At 48.1% G+C, this 21,038-nt stretch overlaps 8 protein-coding genes across 8 annotated transcripts; 6 read left to right on the top strand and 2 right to left on the bottom strand.

The window, feature by feature from the left end:
* Positions 1 to 983: 983 nt before the first annotated feature.
* Positions 984 to 3,463, top strand: BGW36DRAFT_366215 (uncharacterized protein). Its single transcript, XM_046214725.1, has 5 exons — positions 984 to 1,470; positions 1,529 to 1,697; positions 1,754 to 1,875; positions 1,936 to 2,349; positions 2,405 to 3,463. Exons 1-5 carry the CDS (start codon positions 1,351 to 1,353, stop codon positions 3,065 to 3,067), a joined length of 1,488 nt encoding a protein of 495 aa, XP_046077437.1. The 5' UTR covers positions 984 to 1,350; the 3' UTR covers positions 3,068 to 3,463.
* Positions 3,464 to 5,359: 1,896 nt separating this feature from the next.
* On the top strand, positions 5,360 to 7,219 carry BGW36DRAFT_366211 (uncharacterized protein). The gene is made up of 3 exons (XM_046214724.1): positions 5,360 to 5,941; positions 5,993 to 6,280; positions 6,354 to 7,219. The coding sequence occupies exons 1-3, from the start codon at positions 5,822 to 5,824 to the stop codon at positions 6,984 to 6,986; spliced, it is 1,041 nt and encodes a 346-aa protein (XP_046077436.1). The 5' UTR covers positions 5,360 to 5,821; the 3' UTR covers positions 6,987 to 7,219.
* Positions 7,220 to 7,801: 582 nt separating this feature from the next.
* On the top strand, positions 7,802 to 10,036 carry BGW36DRAFT_366209 (uncharacterized protein). Its single transcript, XM_046214723.1, has 3 exons — positions 7,802 to 8,428; positions 8,487 to 8,976; positions 9,045 to 10,036. Exons 1-3 carry the CDS (start codon positions 7,930 to 7,932, stop codon positions 9,856 to 9,858), a joined length of 1,803 nt encoding a protein of 600 aa, XP_046077435.1. The 5' UTR covers positions 7,802 to 7,929; the 3' UTR covers positions 9,859 to 10,036.
* A 539-nt stretch (positions 10,037 to 10,575) lies between these two features.
* On the top strand, positions 10,576 to 12,592 carry BGW36DRAFT_353261 (uncharacterized protein; the record flags this gene model as incomplete). Its single annotated transcript, XM_046213418.1, has 4 exons — positions 10,576 to 10,947; positions 10,975 to 11,101; positions 11,243 to 11,720; positions 11,773 to 12,592. The coding sequence occupies 4 exons, from the start codon at positions 10,576 to 10,578 to the stop codon at positions 12,590 to 12,592; spliced, it is 1,797 nt and encodes a 598-aa protein (XP_046077434.1).
* A 747-nt stretch (positions 12,593 to 13,339) lies between these two features.
* On the bottom strand, positions 13,340 to 15,295 carry BGW36DRAFT_366207 (Lactonase, 7-bladed beta-propeller-domain-containing protein). The gene is made up of 2 exons (XM_046214722.1): positions 14,458 to 15,295; positions 13,340 to 14,403 (listed from the first exon to the last, which is right to left on the bottom strand). Exons 1-2 carry the CDS (start codon positions 14,829 to 14,831, stop codon positions 13,557 to 13,559), a joined length of 1,221 nt encoding a protein of 406 aa, XP_046077433.1. The 5' UTR covers positions 14,832 to 15,295; the 3' UTR covers positions 13,340 to 13,556.
* A 526-nt stretch (positions 15,296 to 15,821) lies between these two features.
* BGW36DRAFT_366205 (taurine catabolism dioxygenase TauD, TfdA family protein) lies at positions 15,822 to 17,376 on the top strand. The gene is made up of 4 exons (XM_046214721.1): positions 15,822 to 16,154; positions 16,207 to 16,472; positions 16,534 to 16,794; positions 16,855 to 17,376. The coding sequence occupies exons 1-4, from the start codon at positions 15,849 to 15,851 to the stop codon at positions 17,216 to 17,218; spliced, it is 1,197 nt and encodes a 398-aa protein (XP_046077432.1). The 5' UTR covers positions 15,822 to 15,848; the 3' UTR covers positions 17,219 to 17,376.
* A 103-nt stretch (positions 17,377 to 17,479) lies between these two features.
* Positions 17,480 to 18,561, top strand: BGW36DRAFT_366203 (class I glutamine amidotransferase-like protein). Its single transcript, XM_046214720.1, has one exon. The coding sequence runs from the start codon at positions 17,536 to 17,538 to the stop codon at positions 18,505 to 18,507; it is 972 nt and encodes a 323-aa protein (XP_046077431.1). The 5' UTR covers positions 17,480 to 17,535; the 3' UTR covers positions 18,508 to 18,561.
* Positions 18,562 to 19,217: 656 nt separating this feature from the next.
* On the bottom strand, positions 19,218 to 20,039 carry BGW36DRAFT_286720 (putative acetyltransferase, GNAT family; the record flags this gene model as incomplete). The annotated part of the gene is made up of 3 exons (XM_046210440.1): positions 19,218 to 19,385; positions 19,475 to 19,587; positions 19,643 to 20,039. The coding sequence occupies 3 exons, from the start codon at positions 20,037 to 20,039 to the stop codon at positions 19,218 to 19,220; spliced, it is 678 nt and encodes a 225-aa protein (XP_046077430.1).
* Positions 20,040 to 21,038: the final 999 nt, after the last annotated feature.

Here is a 21,038-nt window from a genome sequence, read left to right as displayed (position 1 = left end):
ACTATTATGCATGTATGTATGATTAAGCATGGACCGAGGTGTCAATAATATGAGTATATAGCTCTGTATATGTGTGGTGATTCACCGCCAGATCGAATCAATTGAAGATGATTAGTTTTGTTCGTGGTTACATGTGAGTGAGTCAAACAGACGATCGCCCCTCAGAAAAATTATATTATGTACTGTATTGTACTGTATTAGAGAGCTCGGAGCTCCTTGCGGTGGACGTGTACCGCCGGGGTACTGACTAGTAACTACCCCTCTCTGCAGCTTGCGGGTGATCGGAAGAATTATTAGTAAGGTGACAATAAATAATGGTAATAATAAATAGCATAGCATATAGGAGGAGTAAAGTGAACTCAGCAGAATAACAATTGCATTAAATTTTGAGTAGGTTATAGCTTCTGTGAATATAGCTGATAGCAACTGCCGCTATCGATAACAGGCTGGTCCGAGCTGACATCGAGCTTATCAGGTGATGATACACTATACGATAGCATACAATTTTGGGATATTATATTGTTGATACTGTATGGATTGTAGAGAATGAGATAGTTATATGATGTTAAGTTATATAGGTTAGGTATGTAGCAGGTACTGGCACTGGGAAGCTCAGAAGAATCTATGTGGGGAGGCGTATGTCGCGCATGGTGGGTCCGGTATTTACGCTTCCGGCAGGCTACTAGTATCAATTGAGCAATTGATGTGTGTATACATATATATTAACTGATATATAGCTGTATGTATATATGGATATATAGATATATATCAGTTAATATGTATGTATATGTATGTATATGTATATCTATGTATATCTATGTATGTATGCGCTGTCTATAATCCAAGTCGGGTATTAACCTGTATGGTATTGTGTATGGTATTGTGTATTGTATGTATGCGGCCCAACCGCCGGGCGCAGCTCCAGTCAGTACTGGTCGTAGTAGTGATTCGTAGTACTGGAGCTCCCCCGCCCAAGCTGCCCTGCTGCTGCCACTGCTACTGCCCTCCTTTTCCTTCCGTATTACTCTCTTACCACCACCTTACATCTCTCTACCTCTTTGCTTCGTCTATCCACCCGGCTAGCTGAGTTGCGAGTTGCTTCCTATATCTTATCCTGCTCCACCTACTATGCATTGGTGCAGCTCATCGCTGGCCTGTCCTAATCGCCTGACCTAGTCGCAGCTGGCTGTGCCTTATCTTCTATCTCTTCCTACCATACTGCCGCCATAGGTGTACTGCTACTGTCCTGGCTACTGTCCTGGCTACTGCTGCACTACTACTGCTTGCTACTATTCCCATACGAGCTATCAATATCCTCCGACTATACAGACAAACAAAGAGTGTGGACACATGCAGACCATGCCGCCTCGCACGTCGTTGACGACCTACTCCGTGTCCGATGCCGCCAACGAGGTCGTCTGCCCGCTGACCAACAATGACGGCTCCAATTGTCGCAAGGCATGCCTGGGGGTAATCATCCATCACAGTACAACACTATAACCGGTGTTAATGTATTGATTGTTGACAGGAAAAACGATACCGCTCGATGCAAGAGCACATTCGACGGGCGCACCCGAGCCACTACATACCGAAGCTCCCCGCTACCGAGGAAAGCTTCCTGCTGATGGTCAATACCCCGCTGGACCAGCGCGCCCATCTCCAGCCAGCTCATCCCAGCTCCCCGAAGAAACACAGTGGTACGTCTCTTCTGGTTAAGAAGTTAATATGGGAATATTGGTGGCTGATGTTGTAGATGCGAGTCCTCCCGTGACCCCCCGCACCATCGATGATGCGCATCCTGCAGCTGCTACGGCTGCCGTTGCCCTGGCCCAGCTGCACCACCATCGCCTTGCCTCGGACTGGGAGTCGGAAATGGTGAGTCAATCCTTCAACTTCAATACCGAGGAAGGAACAGAGGAAGTAATACTATGTCAGGACATGCATTCCGATAACGAAATCGGCAACCGCATGCGCTCGTCGATCGAGCTCCCCCCGTTGCGAGACCATTTCAAGCAAGAGTCGCTGCCGCACTTCCAGTCGCCGCGACCTCGAGAACTGCTCCCGTCAATTCTCGGCCATTCGCCGCCAGGCAGGTCGTCAACGTTGCCGCCTTTGCAGCGGAACAAAATCCAGCGGCCGCGCAAGTCGTCCATTACCCAAAGCGCTCGCAAACCCAAGCATGAGCGCACGCGCTCGAAGGAATTCGGTCGACGGCCGAGTCTGAACGATCGTAAGGCCTTGTCAGCCGAGCCGCAGACGGCAGCCTGGGTACAGGGGAAGCGATGGGAAGATCTGATTGAGGCGGCGACTTCTGCGACTGAAGTAGATGAAGACCGCGATTTGACACCAGTAAGTGCAGCTCATAAGTAGTCATAAGTTAAGGGATTGCGAGGCTAAGGAATAGGTCCCCCATTCGCCGTCTGTTTCGACGCTGCTCAATAGCTCGGCATCTCTATCAACAAAGAATGTCAATCGCAACTCGATGCCGCCATCCTTCCAACCCGCCGGCCTGGCCCCGATGCACCGGTCGTTTCAATCATCGTCGTACGCTGCCTCGCCTCTGCAAAAGGCGCTCACCCCGCCTCCACTGGACATGCTCCGTAGCCGCGACAGCGATTTAGAGCCATTTCCTTCGATCGAGTCTTCGCTTGATTCCGCCTCGACAGTGTCGGGGAAGAACTTTCACATGTCCGCTAGTGGACTACCAGGGAACGCAGACTCGAGTCCGATCAACCACCTGCAGAACCATGCACGGCCGCATCATCGGTTCTCCAACCCCACGCCATCGTCTTTTCGCCATCGCGATATCCAGATCTACTGCGCCAATTGCAACCGGTTGTGGCCGCTGCAGGAATGCTTTGCTTGTACGGAATGTATTTGTGGCGTGTGCCGCGAATGCGTGGGGATGTTTATTAGTAGCCCGATGTCGCGGCCGACGAGCAGTCCGAACAAAGGGCCGACGAGCATGCCTGTCCAGACTATCCAGAACTATGCGGCTCCGCGGGGGTGTCCTCGATGTCGGACTGTGGGGGGGAAATGGAAGGCGTTCCAGCTGGACTTTCGTTAGCCATTAATCACGTATAAGGCAATTCACGAGTCACGATTTACATTACATTTCGACATTTCTATCTACTACTACTTACTACAACTACATACTATATGCGCAGCTTACTGAGATATAGCTGTTAATAGCGTTCTTGAGAAGCTGGTCTTCTCTTCACTCACTGTCATCTATCTGTTATTTTTATTATTTGGGTGTAAGGTAGGCTGGAGTTATCTTTATCTTTTATCAATCAAATCAAATCAAATCAATCAATCGTACACTATATAGATAGTAGTATGCGAGATCTTTGGGTACTCATCCTAATCTAGTTCGCGCGGCTGCCGCCGTAAGGAGAGGCACATCAAGGCTAGATGTAGTAAGTCTCATCGTTGTGTTTTTTCATAATTAGATACATGAGAATATATCAACAAAACTTGTTATTAATCAAACTTGGTTGTATTGTATTAGCTGTTTATGTTAGTGCTATCCTAGTGTTTACTCCCTTTAATCAGCTTTTATACTGCGACAAAATTCGACGAATTCGGCCTATCTTGCCACCACCATCCTCTACTCATAGTACAAAAGGCAGTATATATTGACATAGTTTGGAAGAAACATCAAAATTCGATTGGATAGGGCAAAGGCTGAGGTGCAGAGAATCTGGGAAACTGAGTGTAAGAACCTCACCGTGTGGTAGCACCTTCCTAGCATTTTGTGGCCATTGAGCCGAAATCTGCTGAAAAAAAGAGGCTAAAAAATACATATGGCTCAGTAAGCGTCTCAACGCCAGCAAACGGATACAATCGGTGCAGTCATTTGTCTAAAGCAATGGGATGAAGCTAAAGGCATTGATTACTCTTTTTATCAAGGAGTTGGGTAATAGGAATTACTGTCCCAGCAAACATTGGGCATTTGGAGGCTGCCAGCAACAAATTGTCGATCAACAAAGTCGATAAACGTAGTCATGGTCCCATTCCAGGAAGGCCGTTGTTTCACTTTTCAGAACTGCTCCATTGGCACGCAGTAAATCAGCAATGATATTATGCCCTTTCCATAATGTTGCTTGTAGAGCACTTTCATAGCTCCTTTTTCAAGAAGGCATAATACATTCGACTCATAGCCCCAGAAGCAAGCTGACTGCAAGGCGGTGTGCCATAGTGACCACCCCGAGCATTAACATCCGCACCTTTCTCAAGTAATAACTCCAGAACTGTATCGTGGCCCTCCCAGCTTGCTGCTATGAGTGCTGTAAACCATTTATATCTGCCCCATTCCGGAGGAGGTCCTTTGTGGGCTCAAGAAGGCCAAAAGGTAGGCGTAATAGAGGGTGGGAGGGATGTCATCAAGGTCGGTGGCACGTCTCATGAGTGAATTTGAAAAAGAGAGAGAAATCCAGTAACCAGCATCTGAGACCTGAATTCCCAGTGAGAGCATCCCCGCTATGCTCGCCTTAACTGAGTGTGGGTCGGCCATTGGTATTTAGGGTTTGACTTTAAAGTGACAGCATAAAGTATTAGTCCAAAGGCTTCTATCTACACATATATAAACCACTAATTAGTAATTATATTGACTGGTTGGACATTACATGGGATTATATGGTCTAAAAATGATGGTCAAGGTACTGGTTTGGCGACTTTGTGCCGCTTCGGCGGATCTCTATAGCCAATCCATTACACCTTTGCATGGTGGTCGAAATAGCGGAGCATCTGTCTCCTAGAAAGCTGCCACGGGAAATGAGCGCGTTATAATCCCCAGTCATGGACAGCGTGTTCTCTATCAACCTTTATTACATAAACATGATAAGTGTTTTTAGGGTACTTGGGTATGACAGGCGCCAATGACGGACTATGTATGATTCATGGGTGATTGACGGGGCGAGTTGAGGCATCGTGCGGTGAGTGCCGACAGGGTGAGGAAAGGAAGCGGCGGTGTTGATGATGCATAGACCGGCAAGCCGCTTGTGTGAACCAAACTTGCATGAAGCCAAGGAAGAGATAACCCAGGAATATATAAACACGCATATTTACATGTATCTAGTTGCCCTCAAGGACTTCTGTGTGGTGAGGTTCCAGATGTATGATTCAGCTATCAAATAGCGACGCTCTAGTGACAACTAAAGTGGATCCCAGGTCCGAGACAGCTAAACGTAAGCACGCGAGTTAACCATTTTGAGGCATATCTTCACGACATGCAATTGGCTGGTTGATCGGTCTCGCCGTTAAGGCGTGTAGACATACAAAGCGAGAGCGTCTAACCGTCTTGGGGAAATGCATTCATCCATGTTTTTGATTGCCAAGAACAATCATAATCCCTAACAAAAATGACAGTCTGGAACTTTTCCGTTTTGGGCAATGCCCTCTGCTCCTACGATTCGCCGAGCATTAGAGTTTCATTTAAGCTCATTCATGGTTGGTAAATTTATAAGCAGGTGAAATAGCTGCTTGTATAGGCAATAAAATCGGCATGGTCCAACCAGTCGCTTTACATTATTTTCAGATGATATTGTTTGTCAGCGGTGGGATGCTGTGTCATGCTGTCAAACAGCGTTGAGGAGGAGGGTTATGCCTCTTCGGGACATGCTGTATCAATCGATAATTGGCTCATCCTAATTTATCACATCCCCAGCAGCCGAGTCGAAGCCAGTATAAAGACCGGCCTGACACCGGTCAAGAGAGAGGACTGTGACAATTCCACTGGCCCTCATTGAGAGTATTGAGAGTATTCTTGAGAGTATTCTTTAGGCTGATTTTACCCGTCTAGCCTCTCTTCAAAGAAACGATGACCAACCTGATGAGCGACGAACATCACTTTATTCCCACCGCCAACACGCCCCATTCTGGCGTGCCGTCCATGAGGTCTCAAGAAAACATGGTGGCGATTGACCTTGCGCCGAATCACGTAAGAATACACTGGCTGTTTATGTGTAAGCATATGTTGATGTGGAGCTAGGATGTACCATGCTTCTATATGAATTTCCAGTCCCCTTCTGTGTCGGCTGCAATGTTGAGCCAGGGCCACGTGACTCCCCCATCATCGACTCCAGATCTGGGTGGCTACACGGAGGACGACTTTGCCTTGGATTACACTTTCCATTCCCCCCCTGTCTCGGCTGCAATGTCCAGCCAGGGACATTTGACTCCTCCATTGTTACTTTCAGATCTGGATGGCTACAGTAAGCACGACTTTGCAACAGTGAATTGCAATCTGCCTGTCAGGGTTGCTGCGAATAACGCAAAGGTGAGCCTCTAGATATATTGCAAACGTATGGCAGCGTAGAATGGGAGCATTATTTTTAAAGTTGTGTCTTTAGCAAAAGAGGCGCCTGCAAAATCGGGAAGCACAGCGTCGATTCCGTGCCCGCAACGAGAAGCACACCAAGGGTCTACAGAAGGAACTGGACGATTTGCGCATGGAGAACTGTAAACTGCTGAAGGAACACAAGAAAAAAGTCGACGAGGTCTCTCACCTCCACGAGAAGATCAACGACATGAACAAGGAGATGAAGGAGTTGAAGGAGGTGAGGGAGAAGAAGGAGGTGAAGGAGATGAAAGAGGGGAAGGAGATAAAAGAGGGGAAGGAGATAAAAGAGATGGAGGAGACGAAGGATATGGAGGCGAAGTTCGACTGCGACATGACGGGACACTGCCAGTGTTGTGCACGCACCAGGACCCCTACGTGCCTTCGACCCACCGAGATCGTGTGTAAGAAGGTTTCGAGGCCTGGGGGTCCTGAGAACACAGCCAAGGAGGACGAGTGTCGTTTAGGCTACGGTGTTGTCATACAGATTGTCCCCGCAGATTACAGACACTCTGAGCACTCTTGTCGCAAAAGAGTGAAAGTGACGGCCGGTGGAGACACAACGGAGACCACGGCTGATGAGCGAATGACTAATAATGGACCAGAGGGGAATATCTTTGTGCTTTCACCATTGAACTGTACTTAACTAGTGAATGACACATACGTGCTTTCGCTTTGTAAGTGCCAGTTCATTTTTCGCCATATCTATGTCTCCACCCTTCGTCACGTATTTTTTTTTTGTCTCTCTCTCTGGGCCAAGTCGGCCAAACTGCAGCCCTCTTTCGAAGGTTTTGTCGTCCACATGTGCGTCTTAGCGGTTTCGCGCATTCGACCGTTCAACTTGGTTGGATTTGGCGTATTGGTAGAATTTGAGTTAGGTGCATGGTGCAAACAATATAACCATGAAATAAGTTGATTTGTATGGTTAGCATGATTTATAGATGTTGAACATATAAATCAAATTCGGGTTAGTTTATCCTTGATTGGTCAGGATAATTCCGACACCTGGGAGCTCAGGCAGGAACCGGCCTAATTACACACCCAAATCAGTTAGTGGAACTGTAGCAACTTGACGTCAACTAATCCTAAAAAGGAATGTCATATTACCTAATTGCAGTATTGCTGGCAGAAAATCCACCTAGAGGGCAAGTCGAAGCGTGCCACAAGTGCAGGATCTCTATCATCTACATACTTCGTATAGCCAGCAAATTGGAAGCAGCCTCACGGGGATGGCCGACGCCGAGTGGATATCGCCCGACCAATCCCAGGAGATCCCAATGAAATGGCGCTGCTTAGTAATTTCGTATCAAGAGCATCTCTAGATGAGTAATGGGTTATGTTCTTCTTTTTATAGTTTTAGATTGAATTTGTTGATCTATAGTGATATCTTTTATTGATCTGGTTAGTCATCATCATCTCCTTCTCTCTGTTGTCGCCCTCTGAGGATATTTCCAAGTCATGAATCAAGGGCCCTCATTCAGCTTCTCGCGGCTAGACATCTATTTCTGTCGTCGCCAGTGGTTGCTACCTCTCGGCATTTGCGCAGCTTTCCATGCTCTGTCGTCGAGTACCAGCTGAGGACCATCGAAATGGCGCCCAAATCACGTAGCCAGCAGCCAGGTTTGATATTTGTGGATGGACCATCACTAAATTGCAATCCTGCCGACAATAAGTTGCAGTCGGCGCGGTCTGCACTCATGCGACGAGTTCACACGGACAAACTATCAAAATTCCGGAGAGAACAGGCATTAAAGCTCGACCAGATGTTACAAGCGCAAAGGGCGGCCACGACTACATATACTACCGGTCATCAAGACGTGGAGCAGGAAATGGTTCTTAGAGAACATGACACAATAAGAGGAAACATACGACCTCTTCGTCCGAAGCGACGGATCTCCGGGTCAGTGACGAATGGAGTAGTATGTAGATCTGATGAATGTCCAAGTACACTTCGTGGTCCGCGAGACCCTGCAGCGAATGCTGTAACGATCCCTAGTCCTCAAACGTCTATAAGCACAGGGAGACTAGACCCGTTCATGCCCGATACTACTGCTCTTGGCCCTGCATATCACGAGTTGGCCAATCATTGTCGGTTTGCCATATTCTCAGCTTGACTAGCAAAGAATTATGCTAATAGTTCGTCCAGTGATCAAGGTTATCTGGCCGGCATTCCGTGGCGCCGATCACGCGCAACGCTGCTATATGGCATGGATGGCTGAATCGGACAAGGAGGTATTGACATGTGCTTACCTCTTTGCCTCATCTGTCCATCGGGATGGTATGAGAATCATCCACGGGCCCGAAGACACCGACTTTGAATCTAAAGAACAATTAGAATACAAGGGAATGACCTTGAGATTGGTGCGGGAGCGGCTATCTGGCCATTTATCAAGTGGTGTTTCTGATAGCCTGATCATGTGCATTCTCTTTCTGGCTGCACATCCCGACCCTAAAGCCGCATCTACCGAGCGCGATCCCTCTCCCTTCACACCCCCTTTCACAGACTTACATTCCCTTAACATCTACGGCAGTTTTCCAACCCACCCATCGCACTGGCGTATGGTTCACAAGTGCGTCCAGCTCCGAGGTGGTATTCAGACGCTGAAGCTTTATCGTCTTGGGTGGCTCTTATCTCTGTACGTTTTGCTCTGGCTCAAGTGATCTTAAAAAACCTGGCTAACGTCAAAAAAAATAAAAAATTAAGATGTGACCTTATGTATGCGGCCAACAAATTGACCAAGCCGACATATCCACTGTGTGACCTGGACAGCCGACCATTTGTTCACAGCCCACCATTACTTATGTTGCGGGTCCCTGAATTAGCAAGACATCTTACGTACAGCCAAGGCTTCTCTCAGCTTCGTTTACTGAATCCACCAGTCAAAAGTTGCATCGTAAGCGTATTCCTACACCTATGTGAACTGTCACAGGCGCTGCATACTATCCATACCAGCGACAATTCAATGATGCACAATCTGGGTGACTGTCGTAATCTGGTCCATCACCAGCTCCTAAACCTCCCCAACCAGAATGATTCTCCCGCATCGATTCTCGATGATGTGGACACCTCTATGAGAGAGGTTAATCGAGCTCGCGATATCTATCTGATGTGCCGATATAGCGCGCTCTTATACGCTATTCATGTCACATTTCCTCTTCCACGGTCCTTGAAAAACCGGAAGATTCTGCTCTCTGCAGTTAGGACCAGTCTATCGCACATCGTTGGGTCAGTAACAGAATTAACACCCTTAGAATTGCCACCCTTGGAATTGCTCCTATGGCCTAGTACTGTTGCGGCTATTTCCGCCGGTGAAGGAAATTCAAATCGTCGCTGGTTTGTTTCCATAGTCCAGTGGCTTTGCCAAGAGTTGGCAATTAAAGACTGGACTCATCTTCTTGGCATTCTGCAGTCGTTCGCCTGGGTAGATGCTGCCGGCAATGAGGGCGCTGGCCAGGTGTGGGCTGAGGCTATTCTCGGCTCATCATCCCGTACCAAGAAGGTCGACGGTACCGAATAGCGATGTGGCAGAGATGATTTTGCCATAGCTAGCTACCGATGCCACGAATGTGGCTCCATGGAATGATTAATGAAAATGACAATACCATAGAGAGAACGGGAAGGACATGTATATACATGAGTCAGTATAAGATATTTGAGGAATTGAGCCCGAAGAAAGGAAAGAAAGGGGGAAGAAGAAGAAGGAAAATATAAAGACAAAGCAATTTACGATTGCTTTTGGATGGGATAGTCCCAGTATTTTTAATTTCAGAATCAGACAATAGACGCCTAATAAGGGCTGATTTAAACTTGGGCAGGGGATTATTTGCTAGGAGCAGGCGAGCATAAAGGCAGGAAACTACATTCTGAACCTGCAATACTTAACTTCTTGGAGTAACACAACTTCGCCAATTGGGTCTCATATATGTTACTCAGCGATTACAGTAATACCTCGCTACGCGTAATGTGGGGTGAAAGCAAGTTTCCTTGCATTGGCAACGCTCTCCACGATACATCCGCAAATCAGCGTTCAGCAGGGTTTCACCATAAATGGTTAGGTATGAAGTTAATATAATATGCTCAGATGTGAAGGAACCCTCTCTTAGAGCGAACATTCAAGTCTCACTTCGCCACCCCCCAGTATACCAGATAATTGGGCATGCGAATGCAATAAACATGAGCGCATGTTTTATCTCTCCCCAAAAAAAAGGGGGAGAAGGAATAGAATATCTACAGAATGGCCCCATCAGATAAGGCAACTTCAGCACAACCTCCTTTTATCTTTGTACAGGGCTCATCGATCAAAGAAGGAAGGAATGGAAAATTGGTCCGGTCACAATTGGCCCGTCGCATCATTACGAAGAAGCGATTGACGCATCAAAAGGAACAGATGCAAAAGTTGGATCGTCTGCTGCAGAAACAGAAAGTTCAGTCAACCGAAGTGGTCTGCTTCTGCAGTTCTGATGCTGCTTCTGATGCTTCACTTACCTCTCCGTCCCTCCCCCACAAGTCCCTTCAAGACCCTGAGGAGCCAAAGAGCGCAAATGTCGTGAGCCGCACCTTGCTCCCCAAGACCCTGGCGACGATTGCTCTAGACACTACTCAATCTGTATGTCCATATTGCGGCGGGGTACAGCATGATGCAGTAGTAGCAAAACGGAATCGCCCGGAGCCCCAGTCAATACTTGGTGCAGGCAGGATAGATCCATTCATGGCCGATTCGGAGAGATTCGGCATATACTTCCATGACGTTGCAGATTACTGTTGGTAACCCCCCTCCCCGTCTCCCTAAAAGTTCTTTTTTTTTTATAGAATCGTTTACATCTGGCTGAAGCGGTTGCTTCTGACTTGCCCTCACAGTGGCTGCTCGCACTGAATGGCTGACTATTGATCCCCGATCACAGGTCTGAAGATCTTTTGGCCTCATTTAAGTTCCCTTGGATACGCCAAAAAATACTACCAGAAATGGATATATGAAACTCAAAGCCCTGCTTTGACACACTCCTTGGTGTATGCTGCGTCCGTCTATCGGGATAGGCTATGCGATGTAACCAATCCCCTCAACCTTCGAGAGCAGCAGCGACACAAAGACCTGGCAATCAAGTATCTCCAAAGTGAGCTGACAGACTCCAGTCAGAATGGCCATGTTTCTGATGCCCTCTTACAATGCTTGCTTCATCTAACGGTATCGGAGAATAAGCAAAGCTTGGCAGTCAATGACCCAAGTGCCTTTACCACCCCATTTGGCCAGATACAAGGACTAGATATCTACGGCAGCTGTAATTTTCATCCCTTGCATTGGGATGCTCTTGTGCAGTGTGTTGAGAGGCGAGGTGGGATCCATACCGTGAAGCTGTGTGGAGTATCCTATTTTCTATCTCTGTAAGCAACGCATCCCTCAGACGCTAATCCTGCTAAATATCTCAATCGTTAGGGCTTCACTGTTCAACGCCTGTATAAATCTGTCGAGACCAGTTTTCCCCGTGCTTAACGCGGAGGGTCAACCGGTCGTCTATAGCACCCCGTTGGAGATGCTTCGAATCCCAGAAGCACCCCAGCATTTAAATCAAGGGAACGGCGGATTTCATCAATTATGCTTATTAAACCCTCCAGTCAAGAGAGACACGGTTCAAATATTTCTCGACCTGAGTGAACTGTCTCAGGTAATACAGTATATGGCTAGCAGAACCGGCGAAGTGGTCGATCTTGCAACATTGGGAGATTGCCGGAACCTAGTGCAACATCAGCTCCTAGAGCTACCAGGACAGCCAGATGATTTGTCTAGTGTTCTGGAGGTCTCAAACGAAGGAGCCACAGCAGAGGAGACTAATACTGTCTTTCAGATTTACCTCGCATGCCGACTAGCAGCCTTGCTGTATAGTCTCCATGCTACATTTCCTCTTCCTCGAACGGCGCCCCAGCGCGATCATCTGATTCCTGCCCTCCAGAATTGCATATCTGGTATAAATGAACGATATGCAGATTTGCGAATAGCAGAAATCCTCCTCTGGTGTGCGGTCACTGGAGGCGCCACAGCTTACGGCAGCAAGCAGCGTCTATGGTTTCTTGGCGAAATCAGCCGTTTGTGTGATCTGCTGAAGATTCACACTTGGGACCAGATGCTTGAATGTCTAGTATCATTTTCCTGGATCGGATCTGCTTGTAATCAGGCTGGGCAAGCGTTATGGCGTGAGGTAAATATCCTCTATGATGGGAAAATGAGAAATCGTGATTCATCTCAAAATGAAATATAACATTGATTGCTGTTGGAGTCTGAACAATGTTATATCCAGTGACTAAGTACTTGGATAATTCTGCAGAGGGAGATATTATATTGATTTATGTCTTTATTACTACTTTTGAACTCGTTTTTCTGATGGCACCAGGCTTCCCATATTTAACGGTTCGAATGGTTAGAAAGATAGCTAAAAAAGCATCAAGCATTCATTCATTTTCATTTTCATTGTCATTTTTGTCCTGCTGAACAACTCAACCATGCCCATCATTAATGCCAAATCAACGGACAGCCCGTTGATTTAATTTTGCTAACAAATGTTAGTCGAGGCCGTCGAGATGCCGTTCCTCGACTAGCAGTTGAGAAGTCGGATGCACCACTGAAGGCAAACGAAACCTTTCAAAAGATGAGAGATGAAAGATGAAAGATGAAAGGGAAGTTATCCATTTGAAAACGTACAAAGAGGTATAAAGGGCTTCGATCTCCGCTTTCTGCTATTTCACAAAATCCGATCCTAATCTTCGTGTACCTGAAAATAGTGCTCAACAAGGCCAAATGTTTTGTTCAGGAGAGGTAACGGCGTTAAGCGAGAGGAGCACTCGTACGTGCGACTACAGAAAATTTCTCTGGTATATATTCATATCGCCTTTTATTGCGAATTGCGTGGAAAATTATCCTCAATACTCTGCCGGCATGTACATATTTATTCCCACACTAGTAATTTCCTTTTGGTAGAATAACTGGAATCAAAGGTCGGATATGCTGGTTATCTAAATACTTCATATATGATATGAGATCTCAAAATAAATATACGTCGACTACATCCTTTCTATACACCATTCAGCATGGACGGAAAATGCTAATTGGGCAAGTTTTGCCGACACCCAGTTTATTTGGTGGTCGCCGTTTCTTGCCGCACCTTGGCCTTGGCCTTGACTAGAGGATCTATGTATATATACATGTAATTAAATCATGATAATAGATCACTCCGCCCACACGACACTCGACAAGCCATCCGACTGGCCCGGCGTCCCCTGCTGCCCAACCCTTACCTTTGCAATCAACTCGCCCAGCTCGCCGGTCGCGGCATCACGCCTGACAACCGCCACCTCCGCCGACGCCTGGTCCCCAATAGCCACCAGCCCCCCATCCTTACTCACCACAAACGTCCTCGGCGTCTTCCCATACGACGACGTCAAATTCACATACTGCACCCCCGTGCCATCCTCCCCATTAGGGATCTGCAGAAACGCCATGGAATCGGCCGGCGCAAACGCCTGGTCATTGCGCACGCTCACATACACATCCCGGCCCTGCACAACCCGCACCTCGGCGATATTCCCACTGCTCGGGACAGGCCCTGGATAAGGGGTGACTTCGCCTGCGTCGGCGAGCGCGAGGCATGTATCGCTGTACGTCGCCGTGTATATGCTGACTGTGTTTGCGAGCTCGTTGGCGATATACAGCACCGTGTCCCCTTTACTTCCACTTCCACTTCCATGTCCACGTCCACGTCCACGTCCACTTATAGTCGAGTTTGACGTCCACCACGCTCCATGTCGCGGCCCATTCCCGCCCTTCACTGCGAACTGGTCGCACTCTGTCAACCTGCCGCTGGCCTTGTCGATTGCGTAGATGTGGATTACGTCCATGCCGAGGTCTGGCGCGAGGATAAAGGCGCCTGTCGGGTCCAGGAAGACTTCGTGCGGATGCGGCGCGTCCTGGCGCGAGGGGTCGGTGGGCGGGTTGGTGAGGGTGTATTCGAAGGATTGCGAGGCGGTGGATGTGGAAGTGAGGGGGAGGGGGAAGACGGATACCGCTGAGCCTTCGCTTTACACATATACACATTAGCTAGGGGTGATGGAGGAAAGGAGGGAGAGGTACTAATGCGCTATAGCGAGGAAATCGCCTGCGTCAGCGGTATACACGACGCTGGCCACGCCGCCAGGCAGGGTATTCGTCTTGACGAGCTGTTTTAAGCCGTCATTTTCGGGGGTGAACGCTGAGAGCGTCCCGTTGGATGAGCCCGTGGTGCCGGACTCGTCGACGCAGTAGAGTGTGTTTGTCGCGCTGGAGTATGTCAACCAGCTCGGCATTGACCCGCAGGCTGTCAGCGCGCCGGTTTGCGTGAGGCTGTTGTTGGAGGAGAGGGTGAGGGTGTAGATGTGTCCGTCGTAGTGTGAGACGAAGAGGGTGGACGGCGCGGCGGCGGCGGCGACAACCATTGTGAGGAGGGTGGAGAGGATGACCATTGTCATGTATCTCAATTGACAAGATCAAGATCAAGATCTAGGTTTTGAGGGTGTTGTGGAAGCGAGGTTGTTGTCACCCCTTCAATCAATTAGTGATCAATTAGTGATTGATCTTGTTTACGCGGAATGTAGATCGCGCCGACAGCAGATCAGATCGCTGTACAACACTCCCTAAACACACACACGTATATATATGTAAGAAAATAAAAATCATGCATGCAGATCTGCTATTTAAGTAATGGCCACTAGCACACAGCCAAGACACAAGTACACGCTATGTGGAAGGTAGGAGTAGGATCTGCAGTCTATATTTCTTGCGTTGCATCAATTTTCAAACAGATGGCTATGTAGTACGTACATAGTACAGTCCAAAGCATACGGGGTGCCAAGCCTCGGTGAGAATAAGGTAGCATGCTGAAACGTAGTGAGTTGGAAGCGGTAAATGCCCCCACGATCAGATGCTAGGGTCGTGGATCGGAATAAGCACTATTTACTGTACACATTGCCGTTATGATGTTTAACCTACATACACGTGTATAATAGTCTGCTCCACTCATCGGCCGACTTTCTTCTCGATTCTCACTCTAATATTTTTCAAGCTAAATATTTATTCAATCAATTGGAATATTTGTAATGTTATTGATTATGTTCGGACGATGACGCAATCTCGACGGGCATCGGCGTGAATGCCGATGTACCAGGTACCGCTGCATCCTTCCATATAGACATGCAGACAGGCTGGATGAGCATCTACATTAACTACACACGTCAAATTGATCATGCGGTGATAACCGGTCAATTGACTCTTTATATGGAATACAGAATATAGAATAGAATATCCTGTGCAATAGATGATATTATTATATCACATAATGTAATGTCGAATGGCGTGATTGTGGCTCGAATTCCCGTGATTCCGGATACGTACATGTACCCCGTACATCTCGTGAGGGGTATTCTCTTTTCTTTTTCTTCTTCTTTCTTTGCTTTTTTTCTTTTCCATACAGAAGCTATATAATCGAAATGGCCCAACTAGGATCTCGCCCAACCGCTCCCCACGAGCTCAGCGCCAACACTAATACTATTGATATCAAGCTCTTCCCCGACGGCCTCAAGACAACCGGTCAGCATGCCCCGCTCCCAGAATTCGTGCGTCCCTTCGACAAGTTCCCGCGTCAAATCACCGGTCCTACTGTCTGGCAGGCCGACGAGTATACAACGCAGCCGGAGAAATGGACTCACCGCTTTACGTCTGCTGAAATCGACGAATTGAGTGCCACCGCAGACCAATTCATTGCAGCGGGGACGCCTCTAACCGGCATTTCCCAGGTACTACCCATAATTTGTCAAGCTATAGTATAGTGTTAATGGATGATGAAAGGCCAACTTCCCCCTCCCCCACCTCGGTGCCTTCCTGCGCCACATGCGCGACGATCTGCTCAATGGCAAGGGCTTCATCCTGTTCAAGGGCCTGCCCGTGACGGCGTGGGGGAACCACAAGTCGGCGGTGGCATACATGGGCCTAGGCACGTATCTCGGCTACTTTGTCAGCCAGAACAGTCGCGGCCATGTGCTCGGCCACGTCAAGGATCTGGGCGAGGACTCGACGCAGATTGACAAAGTGCGAATCTATCGAACGAATGCTCGGTACCTACCCTCTCCTCTCCTCTCAGGATTTGTGCAATGTTAATGGTTGTTGATGGGGCAGGCAATTCTTCCACGCCGACGACTCCGATATCGTCGGATTATTGTGCATCGCTCGCGCACTTGAAGGAGGTGAATCAGACCTCGTCTCGACGCACTCCATCTACAACACCCTCGCTGCCGAGCGCCCGGACGTGCTCAAGACCCTGACGCAGCCGATCTGGTACTTTGACCGCAAGGGGGAGACGTCGCGCGGGCAGGAGGAGTACATTCGGACGAGCGTAATGTATCTCGAACGGGGGGACAATCCGCGCGTTTACACCAAGTATTCCCCCCTAATACAAATTTATGTGAGTATGGATATGATGCTGATGGTGTGATGTAGGTGGGACCCATACTACGTCCGCTCCCTCACACGCTTCTCAGACAAGGGCGTAATCCCGCCTCTCAGCGCCGAACAGGTCGAAGCCCTGCGCGTGCTGGAAGAGACTGCGCAGCGGCTCGCCCTGCATATGGTGCTGGAGGTCGGCGATATCCAGTTCCTCGCAAACTCGCACATTCTGCACGCGCGCACGGAATATAAAGATTATGCACCGCCGGCGCCGCGGAGGCATCTGATGAGATTGTGGCTGGCGACGCCGGAGAGTGAGGGAGGCTGGAAGTTGCCGTATTGGGATAGTGATGAGAAGAAGAGGGGCGGTATTCAGGTCGATGATCAGCCGCCTGTTGCGCCGTTGGATGCGGAGTGACGGTCTACCATATCTATATGAGTGTAAGATGCATATTCCTGACTGGAAAAATCTGGTTGTTCCATACATGTAGTAGGTACATGTATTAGGTACTCAATACTCAATTCTTGCTTGTAGCAATTACATAAATGAAATTGAATTATTTCCCGATTAGGCAATCGAATCCGGTCGAATAACCGTAACCATCCATGACCGCCCACCTTATCTCCCACCCCACACTTCTATACTCATTCCACAATTATTATTCAATAACGTATATTCCAATAATTCAACCTAACCACATAAAATATATTAAAAAAATAAAATTAAAAAAAGAAATGCGCATCCACCTCGCCATCCTCGACACTGACGTCCCCGTCCCCACCGTCTACGCCGCGCGCGGGCTATACAGTTCTCAATTCCGCAGATTACTCCAATCCGCCGCGGCACGTCTGACCGACAACGACAGCAAGGCAGAGGGAATTACGATACAGACTTCATCGTACGACGTTCCTGGTGGCTCATTCCCTGCGTTTGCCACGCTGCGCAAAAACACAAACAAAAGGAAAGAAAATGTCCATGTTAACACAGACGAGAAGGAGGAGGCGTTTTCACCTATAGATGCAATTCTCATCACCGGCTCACTGGCCTCGACCTACGAGCTAGATAAGGTCCCCTGGGTCCGACAGCTCCAGGAATTCGTGCAGACTGTGTGGACCCGGTATCCCGCGGTGAAATGGGTTGGGTCGTGTTTTGGACATCAGATGATTGCGCAGGCGCTGCTGTCACGACACTACCCGAAGAATAATCAGCAGAGGATGATTGGTGATGAGAAAGAGGTTGAAGTTGCTGCTGTTCAGCGGTGTGCTGCCGGTTATGAAATTGGTATATCCCCGATTCTTTTAGACTCGGCGTTTCTCGAGACTGTTCCGGGGAAGGCGTTGAAAGGGTTGGAGAATGGGATGATGCGAGTGCAGTTGTTTCACGGCGATCAAGTGGTGGTATCTTCTAGTCTACCCACTCCGTGGATGAATATTGGCAGCACGCCGCTCTGCTCCATCCAAGGACTGTATTATCCTGGCCGGGTGTTGACATATCAGGGGCATTTCGAGTTTGATGCTTTCGTGAATAGGGAGTTGGTGTTGTATTGCGGGGAGAAGGCTGGGTGGGGGGACCAGAGGATTGCAGGGTTTGTGGCGCAGATAGGAGAAGAAGGGGAGGATGATTCCGAGGTGGCGGCGGAGGCGGTGGTTAGGTTTTTGGTCGATGATGGGAATTCTCTAAACGGGATACAGATGCAAGGGGGATAAGTAGATACAGACATTGGTGGCGAGGTATGGTTGTGGGTTATAACTACATGTAGGTATTACATATACATATATATATATTTTATAGATAGACGAGGAAGAGAAGATTGATTTCTAGCACAACACAGATGGTTGGATAGTATGACATTAACAATATCCTATCAACTTGAAGTTAGAAGACATATCTAGAGAAGACTTAGGTACACTCACACGACGGTCCATTCCAGCATACCACGTTGAGCGTATAATTGCGTTGTAGCCATCAATGCTATATCCGTTAGTATGACAGTTACATTGTAACGATATATAGTTGTAGACATACACCGCATGCATCGCAGTTGCAATCATTGCAGCCCTGGGCGCAATTGCACGCATTGCACTGGCAAGGAACCATTTTGCTGTATGATAGATTGTAGGTAGACTTTAGAATGGGAGTAGAGTAGACTTCAGATGAGTAGAGTCGAGAGTAGAGTAGTGAGTAGTGAGTAGAGAGGAGTGAGAGAGTGAGAGAGTGAGTAGTAGAGTGTAGGAGTTGACTCTGAATTTATAAGCCTGTGAAACTGACTTTGATGACAGATGTATACGTAACAAACCCAATTCACGCTTCAATTCCGCCATCATCACCGAATGTTCCGGAAATCAATCCCGATGACACATTACGACGTATATATATACTCTATCCCATCTATTCCAATCTATAATTTATAGTTATGTCAGGTTAACGCCCTCCCGTATATCAACGCATCCACCAACTCCTCACTGTTCCTCAACCGCGCTGCCTGCGGCACTCTGCCAATGACCTGGAACCCCAACCTCTCCCAAATCCGGATCGACGCGGGATTATTTGCGAAGACGAGGTTGAACACCGAGTATTTATAGCCCTACGACCTCGATAAGAAAAGAAAGGAAAAAAGATATGAGGATAGGAGGACAAGAGGACAAGAGGACAGGAAGAGGAGGATGGACGTACTAGTTTCGGCGCATACGAGAGATATGTCGCGCCCATGACGCTACCAGTCCCAAGACCGCGCGCGGCAGTGCAGGTGAGAAAGCCCGCGTTGCAGATGTGCGAGCAGCGGCCTGCTTCATCAGTTCCATGTACGCAGGATAAGAAGAAAAGGAGGGGGCGGGGAGAGACCTGGATAGTTTGGTTTGATGTAGAATGTGCCGAGACACACTCTCTCCCAGTCTCGCTCTCGCATGCCAATTCCTTCAGTACCGTCATCCTCCTTCTCGTCGATCAGTGCGACTACAGCGAACGTGCCAAACCAGTACTCCCCAAACCGATCCAGACTCATCACGTCTTCCATCGGATACGTGCATCCGCGCTCAATCTCTGCGCTGAACTCGGCGTGGAGATGAGCCAGCAGACCAGGCGGGAGGCTAGAGGCGCCGCCGGTGATGGGGTACAGGGTGATTCTGGCGCCGTTTTTGAGTGTGTCGTGGTGAGGAGCGAGAAAAGGCGCGGAGGTGAGATGGGCCTGCGGAGGGGGCAGGGGAGGGTCGACTGTGTTTTCGAGGATTGAGCCTGGCATTTTTTTTCTTTAATATATGTTAAAGACTATACAGGGAATATATATGTGTAGTCAGAGGAATAGAAGTGATGTTGATATAGAAATATAAATATACAACTATGAAATAAAATAATTGATAGGAAAGTGGATCACGACGACCCGCTGATTGGCCAGAATGCATACATTCGGAGGGGAATCGGAGCATCGCCGACGCCCTACGACAACTTCACTTTTGATACACTAATACGCTGTATACATATTCAAAAAATATGTAAGAAAGCGAGAAGGTTCGAGAAAGTCAACGTGGTAGAAAGAGGGTGGTCTCTGCAACTGCGGCCAACATAGATATTCACTCCTGCGCAGCAACGTTCCAAGTGCAAAGGTCACGTCTGGTCAGAATGAAGGAGACAGCGGCAGACTGGCCTTTCTTGATTGCGAGATTTTCAAAGCCACAGAACTGGCAGACGAGACCATTCGGGATTCCAACATACAGCTGTGCCACCTCCTGGCCGTGTACTCGGCCAGTATTTTTGACTGTAGCTGTGACAGTGACCAGCATGTCAAGAGACGAGGGTTACCGCTGGAATGATCACGGCTTTGGATGGATATGCCGAGTAGGTATTTGAGTTTGGAGACTTTGAGGTTGGAGTAGCTAAATATCGTATACGATAATCCGTATCCACTGCACGGATGACGACGATAGTATTATTGCAGTTTCCGGCAACGTTAGTGATAGAATCACTGTAAGCATCAGCGAGCCTAGGCAGCCAGAGCCTTCTGTGGCATATGTACTGACGAGGACCAAGCACGCATCAGAGGTATAGTCCACAGTAGGATTCTCAGAGGTAAAGTCCCAGAGCACCGAGGTGCCATCCTCATAGCGGCAGTTCTTGGGCAAGAGCAAACTGTATGCTCAACATAGATCAGGAAGGATTTCCATATACAAAAGGAAGATTCGGAGTGGACTTTTATCATCTTTTATCGTACAATCAACACATACATATTAAATCTATTAAACAT

Source organism: Talaromyces proteolyticus (assembly GCF_021365285.1).
Source record: "Talaromyces proteolyticus strain PMI_201 chromosome Unknown BGW36scaffold_1, whole genome shotgun sequence".
Lineage (NCBI taxonomy): Eukaryota > Fungi > Ascomycota > Eurotiomycetes > Eurotiales > Trichocomaceae > Talaromyces > Talaromyces proteolyticus.
This window is presented reverse-complemented; position numbering and strand designations above follow the sequence as displayed.

What these genes read in the sequence shown, in the direction of transcription:
- BGW36DRAFT_366205 (XM_046214721.1), top strand. Translation starts at nt 15,849, where the DNA reads ATGGCCCAACTAGGATCTCGCCCAACCGCTCCCCACGAGCTCAGCGCC. An exon ending in ATCTATCGAACGAATGCTCG is followed by an intron (nt 16,473 to 16,533) that starts GTACCTACCCTC and finishes TTGATGGGGCAG; the next exon opens with GCAATTCTTCCACGCCGACG. An exon ending in AATCCGCGCGTTTACACCAA is followed by an intron (nt 16,795 to 16,854) that starts GTATTCCCCCCT and finishes GGTGTGATGTAG; the next exon opens with GTGGGACCCATACTACGTCC.
- BGW36DRAFT_366203 (XM_046214720.1), top strand. Translation starts at nt 17,536, where the DNA reads ATGCGCATCCACCTCGCCATCCTCGACACTGACGTCCCCGTCCCCACC.
- BGW36DRAFT_366215 (XM_046214725.1), top strand. Translation starts at nt 1,351, where the DNA reads ATGCAGACCATGCCGCCTCGCACGTCGTTGACGACCTACTCCGTGTCC. An exon ending in CTCCCCGAAGAAACACAGTG is followed by an intron (nt 1,698 to 1,753) that starts GTACGTCTCTTC and finishes CTGATGTTGTAG; the next exon opens with ATGCGAGTCCTCCCGTGACC. An exon ending in AAGACCGCGATTTGACACCA is followed by an intron (nt 2,350 to 2,404) that starts GTAAGTGCAGCT and finishes GCTAAGGAATAG; the next exon opens with GTCCCCCATTCGCCGTCTGT.
- BGW36DRAFT_366211 (XM_046214724.1), top strand. Translation starts at nt 5,822, where the DNA reads ATGACCAACCTGATGAGCGACGAACATCACTTTATTCCCACCGCCAAC. An exon ending in TTGACCTTGCGCCGAATCAC is followed by an intron (nt 5,942 to 5,992) that starts GTAAGAATACAC and finishes ATGTGGAGCTAG; the next exon opens with GATGTACCATGCTTCTATAT. An exon ending in TTGCTGCGAATAACGCAAAG is followed by an intron (nt 6,281 to 6,353) that starts GTGAGCCTCTAG and finishes TTGTGTCTTTAG; the next exon opens with CAAAAGAGGCGCCTGCAAAA.
- BGW36DRAFT_366207 (XM_046214722.1), bottom strand. Translation starts at nt 14,831, where the DNA reads ATGACAATGGTCATCCTCTCCACCCTCCTCACAATGGTTGTCGCCGCC. An exon ending in TTCCTCGCTATAGCGCATTA is followed by an intron (nt 14,404 to 14,457) that starts GTACCTCTCCCT and finishes ATATGTGTAAAG; the next exon opens with CGAAGGCTCAGCGGTATCCG.
- BGW36DRAFT_366209 (XM_046214723.1), top strand. Translation starts at nt 7,930, where the DNA reads ATGGCGCCCAAATCACGTAGCCAGCAGCCAGGTTTGATATTTGTGGAT. An exon ending in TCACGAGTTGGCCAATCATT is followed by an intron (nt 8,429 to 8,486) that starts GTCGGTTTGCCA and finishes TAGTTCGTCCAG; the next exon opens with TGATCAAGGTTATCTGGCCG. An exon ending in CTTGGGTGGCTCTTATCTCT is followed by an intron (nt 8,977 to 9,044) that starts GTACGTTTTGCT and finishes TAAAAAATTAAG; the next exon opens with ATGTGACCTTATGTATGCGG.